Below are 22,136 nucleotides of genomic sequence, written 5' to 3' on the forward strand. Positions count from 1 at the left end.
GCGTGTGTGTGCGGAGGGATTCGTGGCGAGAGTCTCGCAATTTTGAACGCTTTGTCTACGGCCTGGCAATGCGGTTTCTCTTCTCTGATTGTTGCATCGGACTGCAAGTTGGCTATAGAAGCTATTGGCTCGGTTCAGGATCGGAGCTATACTGACTCAATTGCGAAGATAATTCAGGTGGAGGCACTACTATTTTCTCGTTGTGTCTTTGAATTCGAACATAGAGAGTCTAATCTTGATGCACATGAGTTAGCTCGATGGGGGTGTAGTCTCTCATCTCCTCAAATCTTGATAGAAGATTTTCCTTTATTTCTTTTACCTTGTAATCGATTGAATGTTTCTACTTAAATGTAAGATATTTTTCTCTTAAAAAAAATAAAAAAATTTGACGATTCAATTCAATTATGAAAATTTTCCTCCAAATATTTAAGTCTAATTCAATTTCTCCAAAAGTAAAGTTCTTAAAAATAATTAACAGTTCGGTTAGATAGATTATGAAGATTTTCCTCCGGATGTTCAAATCTATTTAATCGTGCCCACCCTAACTCAACGTTTATAGACAATCACACTAACAATCCATGGGTCCCACTTAATAGACAGCTTGTGTGATCATCATGTTTCTATCATAGATCCAGGAACTTCCCAATCAAAGATAATGACATCTATGTATATTAAATTTATCTATGTAGTTAAAAAGAGTACATCTTTAAATTTTTGGCCTTAAAATGTTATCTAAAATTTTGTTATTTGATCTTGACCTATTATTGTTATCTCATTTGGACCCTGACCAAATTGATGAAATTTAATTTGAATAGATTTGACAAACCCATTATTCCAAGATATGTGATGATATTTTAATAGCTGTATAATACCTGTATTTAACACGTGGTGAGTCTTTAAGTATATTTTACACATTTTTGAGGTAAATATAATTAGTTGATTAAAAAAAACGAAAAATAAAATAAAACAAATCATTAAATTAAAATTATCAAAGTATAAGCATCAAAATACCGGTCTTATCAATTAGATAAGTCAAAGACCAAATAATAAGTAAACCAAATGATAAAATTTGGAATACCTAAATTGTTCAAAGAAGAAAAATCTACTGTGGAAATCTACTGTGGTTTTATTTTTATTTTTTTGCAACTGAATGTCTAAAATTTGGTACAACATTCGATGTTGAAACCAATGGATCAACAGCATTAAAATCTGACCAAAAGTAACATAGTACATACAGCATTAAATTATGACAAAATTTAAAGATCATCATGAAAACCTTGAACAGGAAAGTAAGAAAGTCTCGGGCATCTCTCTCCCTCTCTCTAGCTTTTTACAGGCTGATTTTGGAACTGCTCCAGGGTAATATTACAGTTGTTCATGGTACGGGCATCAAGGAGACCGTGATTCCATAACTTGATCATGAATAATCTCCAACACCTGTCCATCACAAGTCAATTTTGGTTTTCAGCAAATGCATAACCACCAACTGAAATCTGATAATGGTTTAGGAAAACTAGGCTTTATGATTGAGCATTTATTATAAGCTCCATATATGGTCAATATTAATTAGTTGGCCTTTTATTTATTTATGTATGTTGACAATTGAGTTTGGACTATTTAGCACTCTACAAACTGCAAATTTAAAATTGTTCTTTTCCCATATATTCTCTAACAAAAATGCAGATACAAGACTATACCAAGTTGTTTATCCACAGGAAGAAACATTTGTTGCTAATAAATTGCAGATAATAGAGAAACTTAGCATAAAGTAGGAAAATATATGATGGTAGTTCTCAAATCAAATATAAAAGACAAATGAATTACCAAAGTAGGGCAGGGGCTTGCACAAGATCATGCCCATGCAATCTAGAGAATGCCTCACATGCCCAAGCAATATGGCCATCCGCCAAGACACTGCCAGAGTGGAAAATAAATTCAAAATAGAAACTGTCAGTCTATTATGCTCCAAAAAGAAAACAGAGATGAATCCAGTGACATGCTATACCAAATGTAATTTTATCTATTTGTACATATTCAACTCAAGTATGTCTTACTAGCGACAAATTGCCAATTGATCAGAGATGTACATACTTACGTAAGCTATATTTAAAGAAGTCTGTAACTGTCCTAGACAATAAATATTTTTCCGGAACCATAAAAGACAAGCACCGACTATGAAACCAATATCACTTTTTCTTCCATTTTAAATGGCACAAAGTCTTTTCCCTCAAAAAAAAAAAACGTGTGAACCAGATTAGTGTTCTATATCATATGATAAAACAAGGAAAACCTGTCCACGATAGAACTATTTTCAATGTTATCATCTATCAGCATATATTCTTCAGCTCAAGGATGCCATACTAGTAACGCAAACAACCACTCATCAGAAACATAATGCCTTAAGCTACATTAGAAGACGCAAGTGATCGACCTTATACATTTCTCATAATCATAAAAAATAAGCAGGGGTTCCTTCTTTAAACGGTGCAGAAGTCTTTACTGCTCTCAAAGGAAATAGCCATGAAACTGGTGGCATGCTATTAACTTATTGATAACATCTAATGAAAAAGGAAATCTGTTGATGATAACATTTGTCCAATGAATACTAGCCACACAAAACCACTTATCAAGAACATACACATGAAGCTATAGTTATAGACACGAATGTCGTAGACAGTTTTCAGAAACAGAAAAGACGAGAGCATGCCAAAGAAACCCAAATCGTTCCTTTTCTTTTTTGTAAATGCCACAAAATGTTTTAGGCGGCCAATGAAAACAGGGATGAACTCAACCACGTGCTTTTGATGACTTGTATTTAAGTAATTGATATAATCCAAATAAGAAAATTTGTCAACAATCACCTTATGATGTTATCTATCGGTACACAACTAGAGGCATAAACAACCTATGATTGGAGGCATAAACAACCTATATCCAAAGACGTGTGTAATTGTCCTAGAAAAAAAAAAACTCAATTTTACCCAACCATAAAACGCAAGCACCTGGCAGAATAACAAAAATCTCTCTTTTCTTTCTTGTTTCAACTGACGCAAAATCTTCTCAACTCCCAAAGAAAACAGACATGAACCTAGCAACGTACAATTTGTACCTGTTAGACATTAATACGAAGTGGACCTTTAACTATCAGCTTAAGCTTTTAGTTCAAACAGTTCCTTGACATTGTATCAGAGCCTCTTTGATCAAGTGGTCAAAGGTTCGATTCCTGGCAACCTCATTTGTTGATTAAATTGCATCACATGGTTATATGGGCCTGTGTTGTGCATGTTTCAAGCCCAGTGGGCATCCGCGTGGGTGCGTGGGATATTAATATCAAGTGGACCTTTAACTATCAGCTCTTTGACACTACCTTTTAACTTTTCCACTATCCAAAATAAGGAAATTTGTCAGCAATCACGTTATATTAGTACACATGTTCTTTAGCTCAAGTATGTAAAAATAGTGGCCAAACAGCCACTCATTGGAAACATAGTGATCTGAGATATATTGAAGACCTACACAAGTGTCCTAGGCAATGAACAGAATTTTATCTAACCATAAAAGACAAGCGCATGCCAAAACAACCAAAAATCACTCTTTCCTTCTTTTCAAAATGGCATGGAACCTCTCGAAATTAAAAGTAACAAGCAGGAAAATGTGATTCATAACTTATATATCCAAAACGAGGAAATTTGTCAACAATAATATAAATCTAATATTATTTATTACGCTGTATTCTTCAATTCAAGTAAGTATTTAATACTAGCAACACAACAAGTTGGGAACATACTTAATGTTATGTCTCCTATACAATACACATTTTCTAAGACAATAAAAGACAATGGCAGGCCACAGAAACCAGAATCACTTGTTTTTTCCTGGCTCAATGTCTTTTGTGCTCTAAGGAAAGAAGCATGGACCTAGTCACGTTTTTAACTTTTATATTATCCAAAACAAGAAAAAAAATTGAGCCACCACACAATGTGACTGATACTATTGACAAAAAACATGTACTCTAGCACAAAACTTCTCTGGCTTGGCACTGTTGAGGCTTAGGTAAAAAGACTTCCCAACACAATGCATAAAGCATTGCAAGCTCTAGGACATCACTGGTTCTACCAAATTAGACTTTATATTAAAAGCAACTAACAGACAGAGAAAGGTATTGTGAATAAAAAAAGAAACAATCCAAAGGAAAAAATGAAAGAAACAATTACCGCTGCTTCCTGACAAAGGAATTCCATAAATGCATCATTTGCTTTTCATCTTTAGTAACATCCACAAAATCATCTAGCATCTGCAGCATAATAGAGCATATATCACATTGCCAATCTAGTGCTACAGAGACAGCTCTCTTCCGACAAAATGTTATAAAATTAAGTATCTAAATATTCAAGCATACCCTTCTATCTTCAAAGTCTGCAACATCATCGTCAACTTCATCCTCGCTATCCCGATCTGACAATACTTGCTCAATCACCATTGGCTTCATTTACAAGAAACACAAGGAATGCAATCCATGTCAAAGATTCAGAATGATAGAAATCAAAGATTGAAATGACAATAGATTACTGAAACAATGATATATTGAAATATAGAAGGAAGAACACAAGATCAATTACGATAAAATAGATAGAACTAATGTTCTAATCCCCCAGGAGAAACCTCCCTCTCTACTAGGTAGAGCCACAGCAAAGAGCAGCCAAACAATAACGTAAAACCTCCTTCCCTTCTCGCTTCCCTAACCCTTCCTTATGTACTAATCACTCATACCCTAGACACATGTCTTATACCCGAAATACCCTTATCCCATACACCTCACACCTTCCAGAATATTCCAAAAAATCGACAGTCTCACCCTCAACCAAAGAAATTCCAACTTTGGCCAGCCCAGCACGTATAATATTCTAGCGGTTCTTCTTGAGTAGTGGAAAATTATCAGATGACGATTAAAGCAAAAATTAGGAGGCTTAAAGCAAAAACTAGGGTTTCCAAGTAGAGTTAGAGACTCTTGTTCCGTTGTCAAAATTAGACAATTGGGTTTAAAATGGAGATTACCCACTCTCCTGATGGGCCAATTACCTTGACCTGTATCCACAATAACTGGGGCCCATATATATTTTTTGAGGAAATACAAACCAGTCTTTGTCCTCTTCTCGTGCCCAACTCCATCTCTTGGAATCTGCGAGAACCATCTCCCTTCTTCACTTAGAACTGTCTCCGGCCATTGCATCACTTCTGAGCAAGTGTAATCGACCGTCATTTCATCAACTCCACAGTAAGAGACCTCCTTTGAAAGAAGAGTGCCTTTCATCGAAATTTCTGCTTCAGCTCTTTGTTGGGGTGGAAGGCCGGTCGCCGGTTGCCAGAGATCCTTCATTGCCTCCTTAAGAAATTCCTCCGCCCGTTTGTTAGGCAAACGCTGCTTCTTCTCATCAATTTCTAGAACTGACTGGTTATCAAATGTAGGAATGGTAGATGAACCCAAATTAACAACAACGATGATTTCTCCGCCCGTTTGTTAGGCAAACGCTGCTTCTTCTCATCAATTTCTAGAACTGACTGGTTATCAAATGTAGGAATGGTAGATGAACCCAATTAACAACAACGATGCCATCAGAATGGAGGAAAAGTACCTTAATCCCTTTGTATAAGAACAAAGGCGATGTCCAAGATTGTGCCAACTATCGGGGAATCAAATTAATGAGTCACACTATGAAACTTTGGGAGCGAGTGATTGAACAAAGGCTAAGGAGGACGGTGAAGATCTCGGAAAACCAGTTTGGCTTTATGCCGGGAAGATCAACTATGGAAGCCATCCATCTAATGAGACAATTAATGGAGCACTATCGAAATAAGAAGAAAGACTTGCATATGGTTTTCATTGACTTGGAGAAAGCATATGATAAGGTACCAAGGGAAGTACTTTGGTGGGCCTTGACAAGGAAAGGCATTTCGTGGAAATATATTGACATCATAAAGGACATGTATGAGGGAGTATGCACGAGTGTACGTACTAGTGTTGGGAAGACTGAAGAGTTTCCTATTACGATTGGAGTGCATCAAGGTTCCGCACTAAGCCCATTTCTTTTTGCCATCGTTATGGATGAACTAACAAGTTCACTTCAAGATGGTATACCATGGTGCATGCTGTTTGCAGATGATATTGTGTTGGTTGATGAGACGAAAGAAGGAGTGGAGATGAAGTTGGAACTATGGAGGCAAACTCTAGAATCTAGAGGCTTTAAGTTGAGTCGAAGTAAGACAGAATATTTGGAGTGTAAGTTTAGCGGCCGTAGGAGTAGGGAGGTAGGGACAATCACCCTAGATGGGAGAGTTGTTCAGGCCTCGGATTGCTTCCGGTATTTAGGATCTATTATCCAAACGGATGGAGAAGTAGATGGAGATGTTGCTCATAGGATTAAAGCTGGTTGGTCGAAGTGGAAGAGTGCTACGGGTTTCCTTTGTGATCCCGGCATGCCTAATAGATTGAAGGGAAAATTCTACCGGACGGCAATTAGACCAGCATTGTTATATGATACGGAGTGTTGGGCAGTGAAACACTGCCACATCCATAAGATGTCGGTGGCGGAGATGCGTATGTTGAGATGGATGTGTGGTCACACGAGAAAGGACCGGGTGCGTAATGAAATAATTAGGACAAAAGTAGGGGTCACATCTATTGAGAATAAAATGAGAGAAAACCGACTAAGGTGGTTTGGCCATGTGAGACGTAGAGCGCTTGATGCGCCGGTTAGGAGAACCGAAGAGTGGCAAAGGGATGTAGTGGTGAGGGGTAGGGGTAGGGTGATCGAGAGTGATATGAGTTTATTGGGAATTGAGGAAAATATGGTAGTGGATAGGACGGAGTGGAGGGAGCGAATCTGTGTCGCTGACACGACTTGATTTTCACGGGTTTATATGATGGTTCATGTTAGCCGACCCCGAATCATTTCGGGACTAAGGCTTTGTTGTTGTTGTTGTTGTTGTTGTTGCTTCACCCCATCACTATCATTTTCCCCATTCTTCAGAACTGAGTTCATAACTTCAACAGTTTCTGCTTCTTTGTCTGCTCTTTCCCCGTTAGGAGTTTCAAAACTTCCAAATCTCTCTAGAAAAAACTCCTTAAATTCAAACCAATTTAAATATGGATAGATTTCAGAAATAAGATCGAACCAGTATTTGCCTGAAACCTCCAAACATTGTCGAACTACAGAGAGTCGTTGATTCGCCGGTGTTCGATTGAACTTCAAGTATCTTTCAATGCGCTTTAACCATTCCTCTGGATCCTTGCCAGAAAAAATAGGTGGTTCCGTCAAATCTCGTAGTATCTTTGTCATCTCCCTCAAAGTTTCCGTCATTTTCTCACAACTCCTCACAACTCTATCAATAGCTTCTGTATTTTCCATGGAGCCGGTCTAATACATCCGGCAGGTCGGACCAATGATAGAAATCAAAGATTGAAATGACAATAGATTACCGAAACAATGATATATTGAAATATAGAAGAAAGAACACAAGATCAATTACGATAAAATAGATAGAACTAATGTTCTAATCCCCCAGGAGAAACCTCCCTCTCTACTAGGTAGAGCCACAGCAAAGAGCAGCCAAACAATAATGTAAAACTTCCTTCCCTTCTCGCTTCCCTAACCCTTCCTTATGTACTAATCACTCATACCCTAGACACATGTACTAACATCTTATACCCAAAATACCCTTATCCCATACACCTCACACCTTCCAAAATATTCCTACTATGGACTAGACTATTCTATTCTCTATCACAGAACCACATATAATCAAAGTAAATTAATTTATTCGATATAGTTGCACAGCAATAACACAGGAAGCAAAATATTTTATTATGAAAAAACAGTGTCACCAGATCCATGAAGGCCTGGGCATGAAGAGTAACAACATTGAGACCAATCATAATGGTACAACCTAACCATATTACATCAAAGACAATCATCAAAATATTGTTTAAAAAGTAAAGAGAATTCGGAAACTCCGAAATAGGGTGCATTAAAGTGTCCTACAGATTTTCACATCTACTATTTGGATAGAGCACTTTCTTAAGACTTTTAGTAAGTGTTACATGTTTGCCAATAGAACAATCAAGTACAAGCAAAAACAAAACCTGGGCTGAAACAAATATGCAGTTTATTTTCTGTATCGCATGTGGATACACACATCTGCACATTAAATTATCAAAATCTAATAAACAAGACCATCCAAGATACACTTTGGAAAAAAATTCGTGGTTACCTGACAAGTTTTAAAACCAATAGCTTCAAGAAATACCCCAAAGTATAGAATATAATAGAAATGACTAAAACATTGACAAACAAAAGCATGAACAAGTACTAAATGAAATTCACTAGTCACCTGAGCTCTATGCGAGTGAAAAAACTGCCTTTTGTGAAGAAGAGTGCGGCTGAGAAAAAAAATGAAAAACTACATCAACCAATTCATTAAAAGCTATTGAAAATCAAATACAAGGAAATTCATGCGTATAATTAACCAGTGAAAATGTCTTTTGCCATATTAACCATACTGTAAAACCTTTACCGTTAATACCCAGGCCTTGACAAATGCTAATCCTATTATTGATTCCTTATCCTATCGCGTAGGAAATTAAAGAGAGGGAGAAAAATTGAAAAGGATAAAGAAATAAGACATACTTTCTCAGGTCAGACCGTTCGATGGATAATTTTCTCGTCTTGGCAAACTGAAGCATGGCAGGGGGTGCAAAATTGTTCCCAGATGCTGATTGAACACATTCAGGATCGTTAGATGCTTGTGCTGCAGAACCTGAAACCCCAACAACATCAAAGCATGAAGGGACATGTTCTGCACATGCTGCAGCACCCATGCTGGCATGAGGCAAATCTTTCCTACCTGAGATATAAGCATTCAAAACAATCATCATAGGAGCAAAAGAAAGGAGTCACGTCGGAAAACACATAACAACTTTAATTAGAAAAGAAAAAGAAAATGTAAGGCACCATCTCAGATACATCCAAAAATCATGTGTGCAAGGGACTGTATCAGGTGACATTTATGCTCAAACAAAAAACTTGCAACAGAGTAAACAAAATATAGAAGCACAATGTCATCTGTTTTACACTAAGGTGATATCATATGGGAAAGGCTTTTTGGAATACGATCACTTTGTAATCCGATGCCTACTATACGCATAAGTTATGAAGATACTCCAGTGGCTGCAATAACAGAAATATCCATCTCTGCACTGGTCTCTGCCGGTGGGCTTTGCAACTTCATACAGCAACTGATATATGATCAATTGCCAGCAAAACAGCTTTCTTTTCCTATTTGAGTTTTTTTTTTCTACATTTAAATAATGCGCCAGTTAGGAGGACTGAAGAGTGGCAAAGGGATGTAGTGGTGAGGGGTAGGGGAAGACCTAAGCAAACTTGGAGGAGGGTGATCGAGAGTGATATGAGTTTATTAGGGATTGAGGAGAATATGGTAGGAGATAGGACAGAGTGGAGGGAGAGAATCTGTGTCGCTGACACGAATTGATTGCACAGGTTTCATATGATGGTTCATGTTAGCCGACCCCGAATCATTTCGGGACAAAGGCTTTGTTGTTGTTGTTGTAAATAATCCACGATTTTTGTAATTTTTATTCATCAAAACAAACATCACAAGATAAACAAATATTAGTCATGCATTCACGTGCTTTTCAGCTTAATAGATCATCAACCAAAATGTATATTGTAGGCATAAGTACATATGATGTGCGTATTACAGCCTTATCAAAAATACCAGAAGTCCCAATGTTTGAGTTTGTCTCAAGGATGAATGGATGCACATTCTTCGTATTCCGAACCAGCCTCTTGCATCTTTTGTGCCTCGGTTTCTTTGAACTGCATATAATTACACACTAATTGTTGTCTATTTCATTCTCAAGTATCAAGACAAAAGAAATGAACCTAAAGAAACTCATAAACTATGCAAGACAAAGTCTGCAACTTACCAAAAGAAAAACGTTTGTTGCTTCGGATCAACACCATCAGCAACAATCTGAAATACCATATGGACATATATTCAAGAGTGTCAAATATTAATATGAATTGGGCCTTTAACTATCAGCTTAAGCTTTTAGTTCAAAATGATCCACGATATGGTATCAGAGCCTCTTTGACCAAGTGATCAAGGATTTTCGAATCCTGGCAACCTCATTTGTTGATTAAATTGCAGGACATGGTAATATGGGCATGTGTTGTGTAGTGCATGCTTCAAGCCCAGTGTAGGGGTGTGTCAAATATTAATAGGAATTGGGCCATTAACTACCAGCTTAAACTTTTAGTTCAAATGGTTCCATGACAAAGAGCAACAAACCAAAAGAAATTCATTGCTGAATTTATTACTATGTGCAAGGAACAGTTGCATCAAGTACCAAGTATTTCAACTATTAACAATATCATCATCATTATACATCAATTTTTCCATAGTCATCGTCATTATTTCCATAGGCATCAATGTACAGTGGCATCAAGTACCAAGTATTTCAACTATTTCCATAGTCATCATCATCATACATCAATATTTCCATAGTCATCCTCAATATTTTCATATTTCCATAGGCATCAATGTACAGTGGCATCAAGTACCAAGTATTTTAACTATTTCCATAGTCATCATCGTAAAAATATTTCAAAGAGAAGATAGCCTAACCTCAGATCTCCATACATCAGTTTTCACAGATATATTTACAGCTTGAAACTCCTCAGTTACCTACAACATATCCAAAGATCCAAAGGACTGGCAATCATGGTTCAGCAAACATAAGTATAAGAATTCATCAAGATTTCTGAGGATTACTAACCCAAAATTCAAAATGAAAGAGATCATGTGATGAAGGCAAATGATGTCTTAGACCCTGGGGAGAATAAAAAAGGAAAACGTAAACATCCCAAGTAAATACTCAATGCAAGAGAAAATGGAAGTGAAAAAAGAAAAAGCAACAAAAAGTGTAGGTAGCAGCTATGCCAACTAATTAATTGGCAGGAATGAATAAAATGTGAGGTAAGTTGCCAAGAAAATCATTGCCTTATAGCTTGCACATTTTGCCAAGCAGAATGGGCATGAGAAGTCTTCCGTTACTGCAATATAGAAACACAAAGCATTATAGAAGCGTGGAATACTAAGTTGCAGCAGGTCATGTTAAAAACAGCCAAAAGTGAATAATACTCGATAAGCAAGAGGTAAAATATCAACTATCAAGGAATAATTATTTTGAAATTGACAATTCATACTTAGGGCTGATGAAGATCTCGAAGAATTTGAGCAGAAGCCACTATTTTAAGTTTAACCTTTAGCAAATTTAATCAATGAATTAGAGTATTAATGGCCATCATTGAAATGCAAACTTATAATGCATAAAGGCCAGCTCATTCTCTTAATGTTTCATGTTGACCTTCGCCATAATTCATAATCATATGATATATCCATAGTTCTAAGAACTTATAACCAAATCTAGACGCAAAAGTCAGATCAAGTCAAGCTAGGGAAATTCATGGAAGCAAGCCCAAGAACCAAGCACACAAATTGAATCATGACAACAGCTAAAACATATAAAATGTGAATGTTGTGAGCCTGAAAGGTGCAAATTTATCACCAGAAGCCAATTAAACAATAACAGGCCTAGCAAAGATTAGCAGCCAACTCTTTCACACTGAAGGCAAAGATACTCAATGATAGAATTTGAAATCACCACTACTAAATCCATTTCTCATTCAGTACACTCGCTAAGTTTCATAATTTCATATGATCATTTATTCTCCAATGAGTTTTATATGATGGTTCATGTTAGCCGACCCCGAATCATTTCGGGACTAAGGCTTTGTTGTTGTTGTTGTTGTTGTTGTTGTATTCTCCAATGAGAGATGAGTTGAAAGCAGTGTTTCACAAAGCTACCAATTGCTGATCCAAGGCATCTAATCTGATAGTCAAACGATCATAGAAGTGACTTAATATCTAACCGAAACATAGACACCTCAACACACAAGTTCATTCAAAAAACCAACCACATTTTACAGCATGGCATGTCTCTTGATGACTTGAATAACTAGAGCTTGAATAAATTATACTTGTGACTAAAAATGATAAAAGAGCCAAAAAGCAAGCAAAAGAAATTAAACACAAACATATTACATATTTTGCATCAAGAGAAAGAAATGTTCAACAGTACCTTCAGTCTTTTGCAACTTATTGTTGTAGTACCTATAGTTGAAAATAACATTTCCAGCCCGCAACCTGGACCATACTGGAAACAATTAATCATGGAAGCTACGCCAACAGAGAATTCATGGAGCAGTAATACAGATGCAATAGTTTCCTATAGCACTGAATTTATATATTCAGATAATGATAGGTATGAATCTTAAGTTTATACACAGCAGTTCATAGTTCATACAACCTACTTCCAGCTGTAATACCCACCATCAGAGTGGAAGCAGAACCCTATATTAAAACTAGTGTAGTAAAAAATACAAATCCTTCAAGAAATTAGCTTTGGTTGGTTGTGCCACTCAAATAGCATAGAAATGAATATTTTCAGAAATATAGAAAAGAGAAAAGGGCATGTAAAATAATAAGGGTCAACCCGGTTCAACCGGAACCGACCACATTTCCGGGCCGGATGTGGTTCGATTTCTTCACCTTTGAACACCGGTCTGAACCGGCCAGGTTAACCATGAACTGGTTGACTCAGTCCCGGTTGAGTGGTTTGGTCTGGTTAGATTTCACCATATTTAGATTTCTTTTTTTTTCTTTTGCAGTTAGTGAGATTCAAACCTTGGACTTCAAGATTAAAGCATGCATACTTACCAATGAAGCACCATTTAATTAGTGATTATTTTAAAAAAAAAACATGTATATATATATATATATATATAATGTTTAAAATATTTTTTTGAAGCAAAAAAATTATATTTTTTAAATGTTTAAAATATTAACTTTATTGTTTTTTAAATAATTCAATAAGTATCACGAAAATTATTTAATTTTCTCAATATTAATAAACTATATTTGGTATTTAAACTTTAAATATAAAGGGCGGCCCGGTGCATTACGCGTCCCCGCTTAAGCGAGGGTCCGGGGAGGTGTCCCACCACAAGGGTGTACTGGGAGCAAGCCTTCCCTTGCCAATATTTTGACAAGAGGCTAAACTTTAAATATAGACAAATAAAATTGAAAGTTCTAATAAATTATATAATTTAAGTTGAATTATAAAATATATATCATATTATTTTATTATATTTACGTGTTAATGATATTAATAACAATAATAACTATTTTTTAATATATCTTTTTCAATTTTTATATATATTGAATTTTGTTAAATTTTTTATTTTATCAAATTGAATTTACTAATTTGATATTTTAAAATATCATGAATTGGCATTAAAAAAATATTATTATATTATTATTATTATTGTTGATATTTTACTATATCATAAGGTTAATTGTGAATAGAAATATGATTTTTCACATGATTCTTTGAACCACAGTTGAACCTCTAACCCTTGACCTCCTTGACCTTTTATCTTTTCCGGTTGTTTGACTGGTCAGGTTTTAACAACCATGGTTATAAGCATCAAAACAAGTAGAGGACCAAAATTATGCAAGAATTTATTTTTGCCAAGAAGATTAATGGAAAATACTAGAAGAAGCCAGCCAAAGAATACATTTTAACTGGAACCAGCTTTAATCGTAATTTATTATGCTCATGGTGTACCCATGGCAACCATAAGCTAACATACCGATTAATGAGCATGATAACAGGAATCTGATAATGGTGCTGAACTGTAAGCAATAACAAGACAGTAAAAGTAAATTTACTAACTTGGAGAACTGCATAAGGAACTATTTCTGATTTGGAACATTAATTTCGTTTTGAGAAAGCAATTGCAGGTAACTTTAGAAAGCACAATACTGTGAGAATACAAAGGACAATATAAGCAGAACAAGAGATTAGGAGAGGTCAAAGCATTCACAAAACTCCATGGAACTTCTTACTAGGAATTTTAACCTTTGTTGACCTATTATCAACCCCACATAGGGAGTTCCTTGACATATAAAAGATCTATAGAACACAACTGACCAAATAATTGAAACTTGTTCAATGCTAAAAACACATGGAAACTAATAGCAGAACAAAGTGCATGTATTATCCAGAAAATATCAGATAGGTACTTTCAGTGTGTTGATCAACTATAACAGTAAAACAGACCAAACAATGTATTGAAACCACGGATTGAACCCCCCCACAGTTTCACGAAAGAAAGTAAGCATCAAATAAAAAGAGATAATAAAAGTGAAATAATGATTGATCAAGGATTACCGAATAATATGAGGTAATGATGAAGAAGAAATATCGCTACATGTGTATGAATGATATGGAGACTTTTCCATGGCCCCTACCTCTTCCGCAGATATATTGACATCAATGCATTGTGATGTATTCTTTGGAAACAAAATAAACCAATAGTAAGACATATCTCTCAGTAAGTTCATCACCAACAAAGAAAGAAAGAAATCTAAACGTAAAGTGAAGGGATCCAGGGCAGGACGAACCACAGTTTCAGAACTGTATGGATTTTGAATTGAAAGGCATTTGTCCTCATTCAAACCACTTAACTGCAGGAACAAACACAAAAAGGTACTTACAAGACCTAAATACGTGAATGCAAAATGGAAAGCATACAAATGGACACCAAAGCATTTAGCTCAGTTCTAACTGCAGGAGCAAACACAAAAAGATACTGACAAGATCTAAATATCAATGTTGTCAGAACCAAACCTGACATGAAACCGGAATTCTAGTTGGTTCATGGGTCATTTGGTTCAACCAAATGACTCAAATTGATCGGACCGAATGACGTAATAAATAAATAATATTTATATATAATTATTTTAAAATTATTTTTAAAAATTATATATATAAAAAAATTATAAACAAATAAAAGTTAAAAACATAAACGATCTCACAGACAACAACTCTACCTTGACTTTACTCTTTCATTAAGATAACAAAAAATTAGCATCAATCAAGTCCCGATTCATCCTTTCATGGACATTTAAGAATTAATTTATTTAAAGTGTTACAATGGACATAAATTCCTCTTAACTCGTTTTAGATTTCAGTTGTTTAGGTTTTATTTTTCCTTTTTTTAATGACTTTTAAAAAAAAAATAAAAATAAAAAACAGGGCGTCATCCCGGTTCCCAGTTGGACTGCCAGGTCCCGGGTCGACCCAAGGTTCCCGGTGGACCGGCAGGTCCCAGGTCGACCCGGTTCAAGCCAGGTCATTGAGGATTCATAAACCCAGACAGGTCCGGGTCTGACAACCTTGCTAAATATGCTAATGCAAAATGGAAAGCATGCAAATGGACACAAAGCATTTAGCTCAGTTCAACTACTTCAGGAAAAAATATATAAGAATAATGAAACAACTCAATAAAATAGCAAGTCAATAACCAGGATGCTAGAGACTACCTTGGCTAGTAAACAAATGTTTATACCTGTGACTAGTTCATTTCTTTAAATAATCAGTCATGTTAAAGAAACAGGCTTTATTGCAATGAATGAGCGAAATCAGCAACCCAGTGGCATAGCCCCTTGGCTATATTATAGACATGAAATAGTTGAGGATAGAGTGTTTTTTCAATGAACCTCGCTCTTCTCTTTCCAACCAAAGTGGCTAATTATTCTCTTAATTTAAACATTACAGAGCCACTCACACACGTTATAGAGGTGTGAGTATAAGAATTGTACCTTACTACTCTAGAACTATACTTCATTTGGAAAAGGAGGGGATAGTATGAAATAAAGAAAGGTACAAGTTAGTGGTCCCACGTTGCCACACTTAGTGTCTATGTTGTAAGAGGATCAACAAGGTACATAACTATCTTCATACGAACGCCACATCATCTATCATTGTATTCAAGTTCTATCATCTTGTCCTTTGTCAACAATGGTTATAATCTAGGAAGCACTAACACTTCTAGGAGATTAATGTACGAGTGCCGGACACTCCAGGGACACTCACCCAACACTCAAAAATAAGTGTCCCCTCTTTTCCTTTTCTTTTTTAATGGAGACACTTCGGGGACACGAATTCTAAATTAGTTAAGTAGAATACAGGGGTATGTATCTTTTAATAATTTTACAAAAAAGATGGGCAGATATATACAAAAATAAAATAAAACCCTAATAACCAAAAAAAAATCCAAATCTAGTGAAAAAATATAGCAGCCATCCCTTTGTTGGTAGTTTAAATAGTTTAAAGTATTAAATGTTTCTTTTTGATGAATTAATGACTTATATGTATGTTATCTGATTTATATTGACTAATGAATGCTATATATATGTACCAGTGTCTCATATTTTTTTAAAATGTTGTTTGCAGCTCGCGTACGAGTACCAGTGTCTGTGCTTCCTAGGTTATAATAGTTCAACAACTTATTGTTGATAACTATGTTGTTTGGCCATAAATCCCTCAGTGACCAGTAAACATTCTGTATACATGTGGTTTAGCTTTCATTCAAGACCCTACTACTATAGTACTACTGGTATACAGTCCAGCAACATATCTTTAAAACAAACTAAAGATAGGGGCGAAGGACGAGGAAGAAATAGTTGAGTAGAGAATCTGTCATGAATGAGCTGTTGCTGTTTAAAGTCCTAATTAGTATTATGCTTTAGAGTCCTAATTAGGAGTCATGCATTAATTAGTTACCATCTAGGATTTGTTTCAGTTATAGCAGTTTCTGTCTATTTGGGATTCATGCATTAATTTGATTTCTGCAATAGTTAGTTACCATATATGATAGGCCTTGATTTCTGCAATTAGTGGTTATTCTCTTTTCCTGATTAGTTGTTGTTTCCTATTCCTAATCAATTGCTGCTTATGCCGTAGCTAGCATTATTCCGATTTTGTAAATCTGTCTCTTCTATTTAAAGGGATATTATTAATAACATAGCAACAGTTGAAAACCCAATTAAAATCTAACGAGATCGTGGAGTTCTCTCTTTACGAGCTCCTAACCGTTTCAGCAAGATAGGTAAAGGGAGGAAGACTTTTAAGCATTCTTTCCTAGAGAATTTTAGGGTGAAAGGTCCCATAACAAGATCCCAGACCTGTGTTCATAACAACTTGGTATCAGAGCTAGGCGTTATGGGAGATCTTCGTGCCCTACAGCAGCAAATTGAGAGCTTCATGGCTATGTAAAAATCTGATTGAGAGCAGGACAAGCAAAACAACAAGAGATGTTGGCACGATTGGATGATCTTTCTCAGAAGATTAATGCTAGTCATACCAATGACAGAGGTTCAAAAGGGGGAAAACAACCTTGATCGCCGAGAAAATCGGGCTAATACAAATAACAACAGAGCTACTGTTCCAAGGTATGCAAAACTTGACTTTCCAAAGTATGATGGAGCTGCTGATCCATTAGGGTGGTTCTGTCGCTGTGAACATTTTTTTGGGCACCAACGGACAGTGGAAGAAGAGAAAGTGAACTTGGCATCGTTTCACTTAGGAGGTGATGCACAATTATTGTTTATCAAATTGAAAAGAGATAAGCCTCGTCTTTCTTGGAACGATTTCAAAGAGCATTGCAATTTGCGATTTGGTCCTCCAATCCAAAGCAACAAATTGGGGGAACTAACCAAGCTGCGACAGACAGGGACAGTGGAAGAATACCAGAAATGGTTTGAGCAGCTGGCTGCCAGGGCTGATGTGTTGTTACCTCGGCTGAAGAATTCTATAGCAGTTGAGGTTGAACTCCAGAATCCGCCAGATCTAACAAAAGCAATGAGCCTTGCAAGGTTATATGAACGACGAACTAGCCGTTTCAGAGAAAGCCAACCAGAACCGCGTCAAATAGTCACAATTCATGAGGCTAAACCTCCTTTTATCAAAAGATTGAGCCACGGAGAGATGGAGGAGCGTCGAATAAAATGGCTTTGTTATAATTGTGATGAAAAATATACTGCTGGACATAAATGCAAGAAATTATTTTTATTGGAAGGAATGGAGGAGCGCCAGTCAGAAACTGAGGAGGATGACAATGGATGACCATGGAATTTCACGGGCATGAGGTCATGCGCATTTTCGAAGGGGAAGGCAATGTCATGAATGAGCTGTTGCTGTTTAAAGTCCTAATTAGTAATTAGTATTATGTTTTAGAGTCCTAATTAGGAGTCATGCATTAATTAGTTTCCATCTAGGTTTGTTTCAGTTATAGTAGTTTCTGTCTATTTAGGATTCATGCATTAATTTAATTTCTGCAATAGTTAGTTACCATATAGGATAGGTCTTGATTTCTGCAATTAGTGGTTATTCTCTTTCCTAATTAGTTGTTGTTTCCTATTCCTAATCAATTGCTGCTTATGCAGCCTAGCTAGCATTATTCCTATTTTGCAAATCTGTCTCTTCGATTTAAAGGGAAGATCATTAATAAAATAGCATCAGTTGAAAATCCAATTAAAATCTAAAGAGATCGCAGAGTTCTCCCTTAACGAGCTCCGAACAGTTTCAACAAGATAGGTAAGGGGAGGAAGACTTTTTAAGCATTCTTTCCTAGAGGATTTTAGGGTGCAAGGTCCCATAACAAGATCCCAAACCCGTGTTCATAACAGAATCATTAGGTGCCATACCTTCAAGAAGCATTTCTTCATGTCTACCTGTGATGTCACCTCCACCCTTTGCCCCAAACTCAAGTTGGGTGACTTTTGCCATGACAGACAGAGTGCCTCCACAGGTATCACACCCAAAAGGCAACAACCTCCAACATCTTCTGTCATGTAAAATCAAATTAAAAAGGAAGATAACTAGGAAAATGAAAACAGAAGTATCTAATATATATATAATACAACACTACTTCAAAAGCAACTATAAAATCTGACTTTCCAACTTCATATGATACTCATACTTATACCACAAAAATCAGTTTGTACGCCAATCCAAGTCTAAACAAACATAAATGATGCCCAGGCATGTTGAACAACTAAAAAAGTAATGACTTAAGCAAAGCCATAAACTAAACCTGAGGACTTCTAATTCAAATGGTATTAAATGCCCATGAAAAGTGATGGTACATGTTCTTTGTGTATCTTGAGATAAAGCCAGATACAGCCAAATCTGATTAAAATGACCTGTTCAGTGCAAGTGCTTAGAAAAAATCACAATTCAGCTCCCCATAAACTTCTCAAGATTATATTTAACATTATCAATACATTAATATTTCTCATAAAGTTCAAAGACTATTGTAGCAACTTTCATGTGATGGATCAGCCAAAGAAAGCATATTTCAGAAACTTGCCAACCAATGATTTCACTCACACATGTTTTAATGTCTTTATGAAATTCAAAATTATGTTTCCATATCTACACCAAATTCCAGGCTTCCCACCAAAATATCACCTGTAGGTTAATTTTGAAATGTTCTATATTAAAGGAACAAACATGCATCTCACATGTAAACAATTCCATACCCAAATGACCCTTGGCTATATCAACTCCATGCATAGAACTCTTAGCTCCAGCTTCAAAACAAAAATAAAGAAATGATCAGATGAGAGTTTCCTGTGAATATCATGGAAAATTTCTTAAGCATCAATTGTTTGAATGCCTACCAAAGCTAACAAGCAAGATGGCAAGTGATCCAGATTTGGCCTCCAATGCTAACTTATTGATCTCAGGGAGAAGAAAATTAGCTTGAGCTTGATTACTCCCCTCAAGTCCAGAGAAGTTTGTCAAAATACAGGTTCGATGAAAGCGATATACTGCAGAATACTTCATTTTGGGATAAAAAGGAAAGAAAAAGAAATCATAAAAAAGGTACAAGAATTTGTAGAGTACTACCTCTAATGAAAATAGAAATACAAAAATAATCGCAAAAATCTATTAATAGTAAAGTTCCAATTGCTTCTCAATGAGGCTCGGATTTTTTCTTTTTTTTTCTTTATTTTCGAACAAGAAACACAAAGAAAAAATTGCATTCCTACCTCTGCAACTGCAATGTCAGGAACCGCTCTTGCTAGTAGAATGTACAAAGGAAACAGTCGAGATAGTCCACTTCCATTCACATTGACAGACAGAGAAACTGTAACTTGTATTCTACGTATTCAACCAAAAGATATATAGTTAGCACCTCAAACTTGTGAGCACACTGAATATGGTACCATTGGAAAAGAATCCACTTGAACAACTAAGAGAAGTCGGTATCATCAACGTCTTAGGTAACTAGGTGACCATAAAAAGCAATGCAAAATGAATAATAACTCATAGCAAAGAATCACAGTAAAGCACTAAAGCTTCATATGAAGTATCAAACCGATAACATTTTCCTAGGATGAGAATAGTCGTTTTGAGAAAATATTTTAAATAAAATTTTCCAATATTTGCAGAAGCTCTCAAAACCTATGAGGAACAGTCCACAGAAACCGCCCGCAATATAATTTTCCTTGTAATATATCAAAGCAGAGTGCTCAACTAATTAAATGCAGCATGAAGAAGCTGCTTGAGGTTGAATCATTTTATACTATGTTAAACTGAAATACTATGTTGCACGGAAACAGAAACTTACACGGAAATGGAAAAGTTACTTTTAAAAAAATATAGCTAGGAAACGCTAGTGACAGAGTTTCAGTGCAACATAGCTGAAATATGAATTACCTTTTTTTGTGCTTTGCTTGTATTTTGTAACTCAAACATCTTTGCAGAAACGATGGCTACATCAACAATATAAATACAAAATTAGGAATATGAGAAGCAGATATATATTATCATCCAAATTCCAGAGGAAAGTAAATGCAAATGGCTAAGACCATCTCCAACAGCCTCTTAAGTTGGCTCTTAAGTTAAAATTTGAGGAGGGAGAATGAAAAATGAGCTCCAACAGCCTCTTAGTGGCTCCTCAAATTACTAAGAGCCTCTACATCCTCTCTATTAATAGAGAGAGTTAATTTTTTATTAATAATTTATTATTGATGAGTATTATTGGAGATGACATGTCTTAGTCACTCTTAAATCACTGAGAGTCATTTATTTATATTATTTTTAGAGACTGAACTAAGAGTTTCTTGGACATGCTCTACAACCATAAAATAGAAATCAAGCCATATATGATGCCAAATACCAAAATGTGGATTTCCAATGAAATTCCCATCCAGAAAACAAATAAATAAAGCATGGAAATATCAAGCAGTTAAAAATGTACTTACATTTCTCATCGACCGACGTTGGAGGATATTATACAGTTCGACAGGCTTGCAGTATATAGCAAGACTCTCTTCAGCTGCCATTTCCTCCTCTGCAGATAAATGGAGACGACCATCTTCACGGCACATCTGATCCGTATTTCTTGTATATCTGCAATCACTTGCTCAAATCAAAAGGAGAGTGAAACTTCAGAACTGCTGCGAGAATTGATAAATTCAAAAAAAAAAAAGAGAGAGAGGGAGAGACTTACGAGGAGGTTTCGCGAGCCACTAAAGGGATACCAGGCATTATTGGTCACGCTAATTCAAGTATGTATAGTTTCATAGCTATACAACTTTTTCTCAGGTTCACTTCACTTGGCCAAAACAATCTCTAAATGTGCAAAAATGCGCTGGAAATTAATGCCTAATGCGCGTAAAATTCAAAGATTTCAAATAAACCTTATTAAGAGAAGAAAAAATAAAATTAAAAACCCTAAAAACTGAACCTGGTCTGCTCGCACGTGAGGTTTGATAGAATTTCTATATGCAGACTTTCTTTTCTTGGTTGATGGAAGCATTCAAGCATCCACAAATCAAACGACACCAAGCAGGTACTGAATTATGTGAAACGACAGATAGAGGAGAAGTTCTAAAGAGAGAGAGAGCTTGAGAGGAGGACGAGTAAAAATAAAAAATCACTTTATATTAATTTGGGAAATAAGTTACAAAAATAGGCCTATAATTAAAAAAAAAAAATATCAATTTAGATTCCACGTATAAAATAGCACCAATATAATCTTGATGTTTAAAAAATGGTATTAATTTAGGTCTTGATAACGAAACGAGACACGTCATTGATATTACTCCGTTAAGTTTTGTCAATTGTATGTGGAGGG

General features: G+C 35.8%; 1 protein-coding gene across 4 annotated transcripts; it reads right to left on the minus strand.

Annotated features, from left to right (window-relative positions):
- Positions 1 to 996: 996 nt before the first annotated feature.
- LOC136227090 (polycomb group protein EMBRYONIC FLOWER 2) lies at positions 997 to 21,903 on the minus strand. Of its 4 annotated transcripts, none has more exons than XM_066015813.1 (22): positions 21,747 to 21,903; positions 21,510 to 21,631; positions 21,262 to 21,409; positions 20,714 to 20,769; positions 20,044 to 20,155; positions 19,672 to 19,831; positions 19,531 to 19,581; positions 18,694 to 18,833; positions 14,608 to 14,670; positions 14,375 to 14,496; positions 12,221 to 12,285; positions 11,080 to 11,132; positions 10,856 to 10,909; positions 10,705 to 10,764; positions 10,004 to 10,050; positions 9,793 to 9,893; positions 8,685 to 8,901; positions 8,389 to 8,437; positions 4,400 to 4,483; positions 4,215 to 4,294; positions 1,825 to 1,914; positions 997 to 1,437 (listed from the first exon to the last, which is right to left on the minus strand). In XM_066015813.1, exons 2-22 carry the CDS (start codon positions 21,545 to 21,547, stop codon positions 1,323 to 1,325), a joined length of 1,905 nt encoding a protein of 634 aa, XP_065871885.1. In that variant the 5' UTR covers positions 21,548 to 21,631; positions 21,747 to 21,903; the 3' UTR covers positions 997 to 1,322. The 4 variants fall into 4 exon arrangements, with proteins under 4 accessions (XP_065871885.1, XP_065871878.1, XP_065871880.1 ...); XM_066015806.1 differs by having other exon boundaries at positions 21,262 to 21,418; XM_066015808.1 differs by having other exon boundaries at positions 21,262 to 21,418; positions 21,510 to 21,664.
- Between the last annotated feature and the right edge of the window lie 233 nt (positions 21,904 to 22,136).

The sequence above is a fragment of the Euphorbia lathyris genome, chromosome 1, assembly GCF_963576675.1.
Source record: "Euphorbia lathyris chromosome 1, ddEupLath1.1, whole genome shotgun sequence".
In the NCBI taxonomy this organism is placed as follows: domain Eukaryota; kingdom Viridiplantae; phylum Streptophyta; class Magnoliopsida; order Malpighiales; family Euphorbiaceae; genus Euphorbia; species Euphorbia lathyris.

Excerpts from the sequence above, each read along its gene's own strand:
- LOC136227090 (XM_066015806.1), bottom strand. The coding sequence starts at position 21,547 with ATGCCTGGTATCCCTTTAGTGGCTCGCGAAACCTCCTC. Across the intron at positions 20,156-20,713 it reads CAAGCAAAGCACAAAAAAAG|AATACAAGTTACAGTTTCTC; the intron begins GTAATTCATATT and ends TTGAATACGTAG. Across the intron at positions 12,286-14,374 it reads TCATTACCTCATATTATTCG|GTTGCGGGCTGGAAATGTTA; the intron begins GTAATCCTTGAT and ends AGTATGGTCCAG.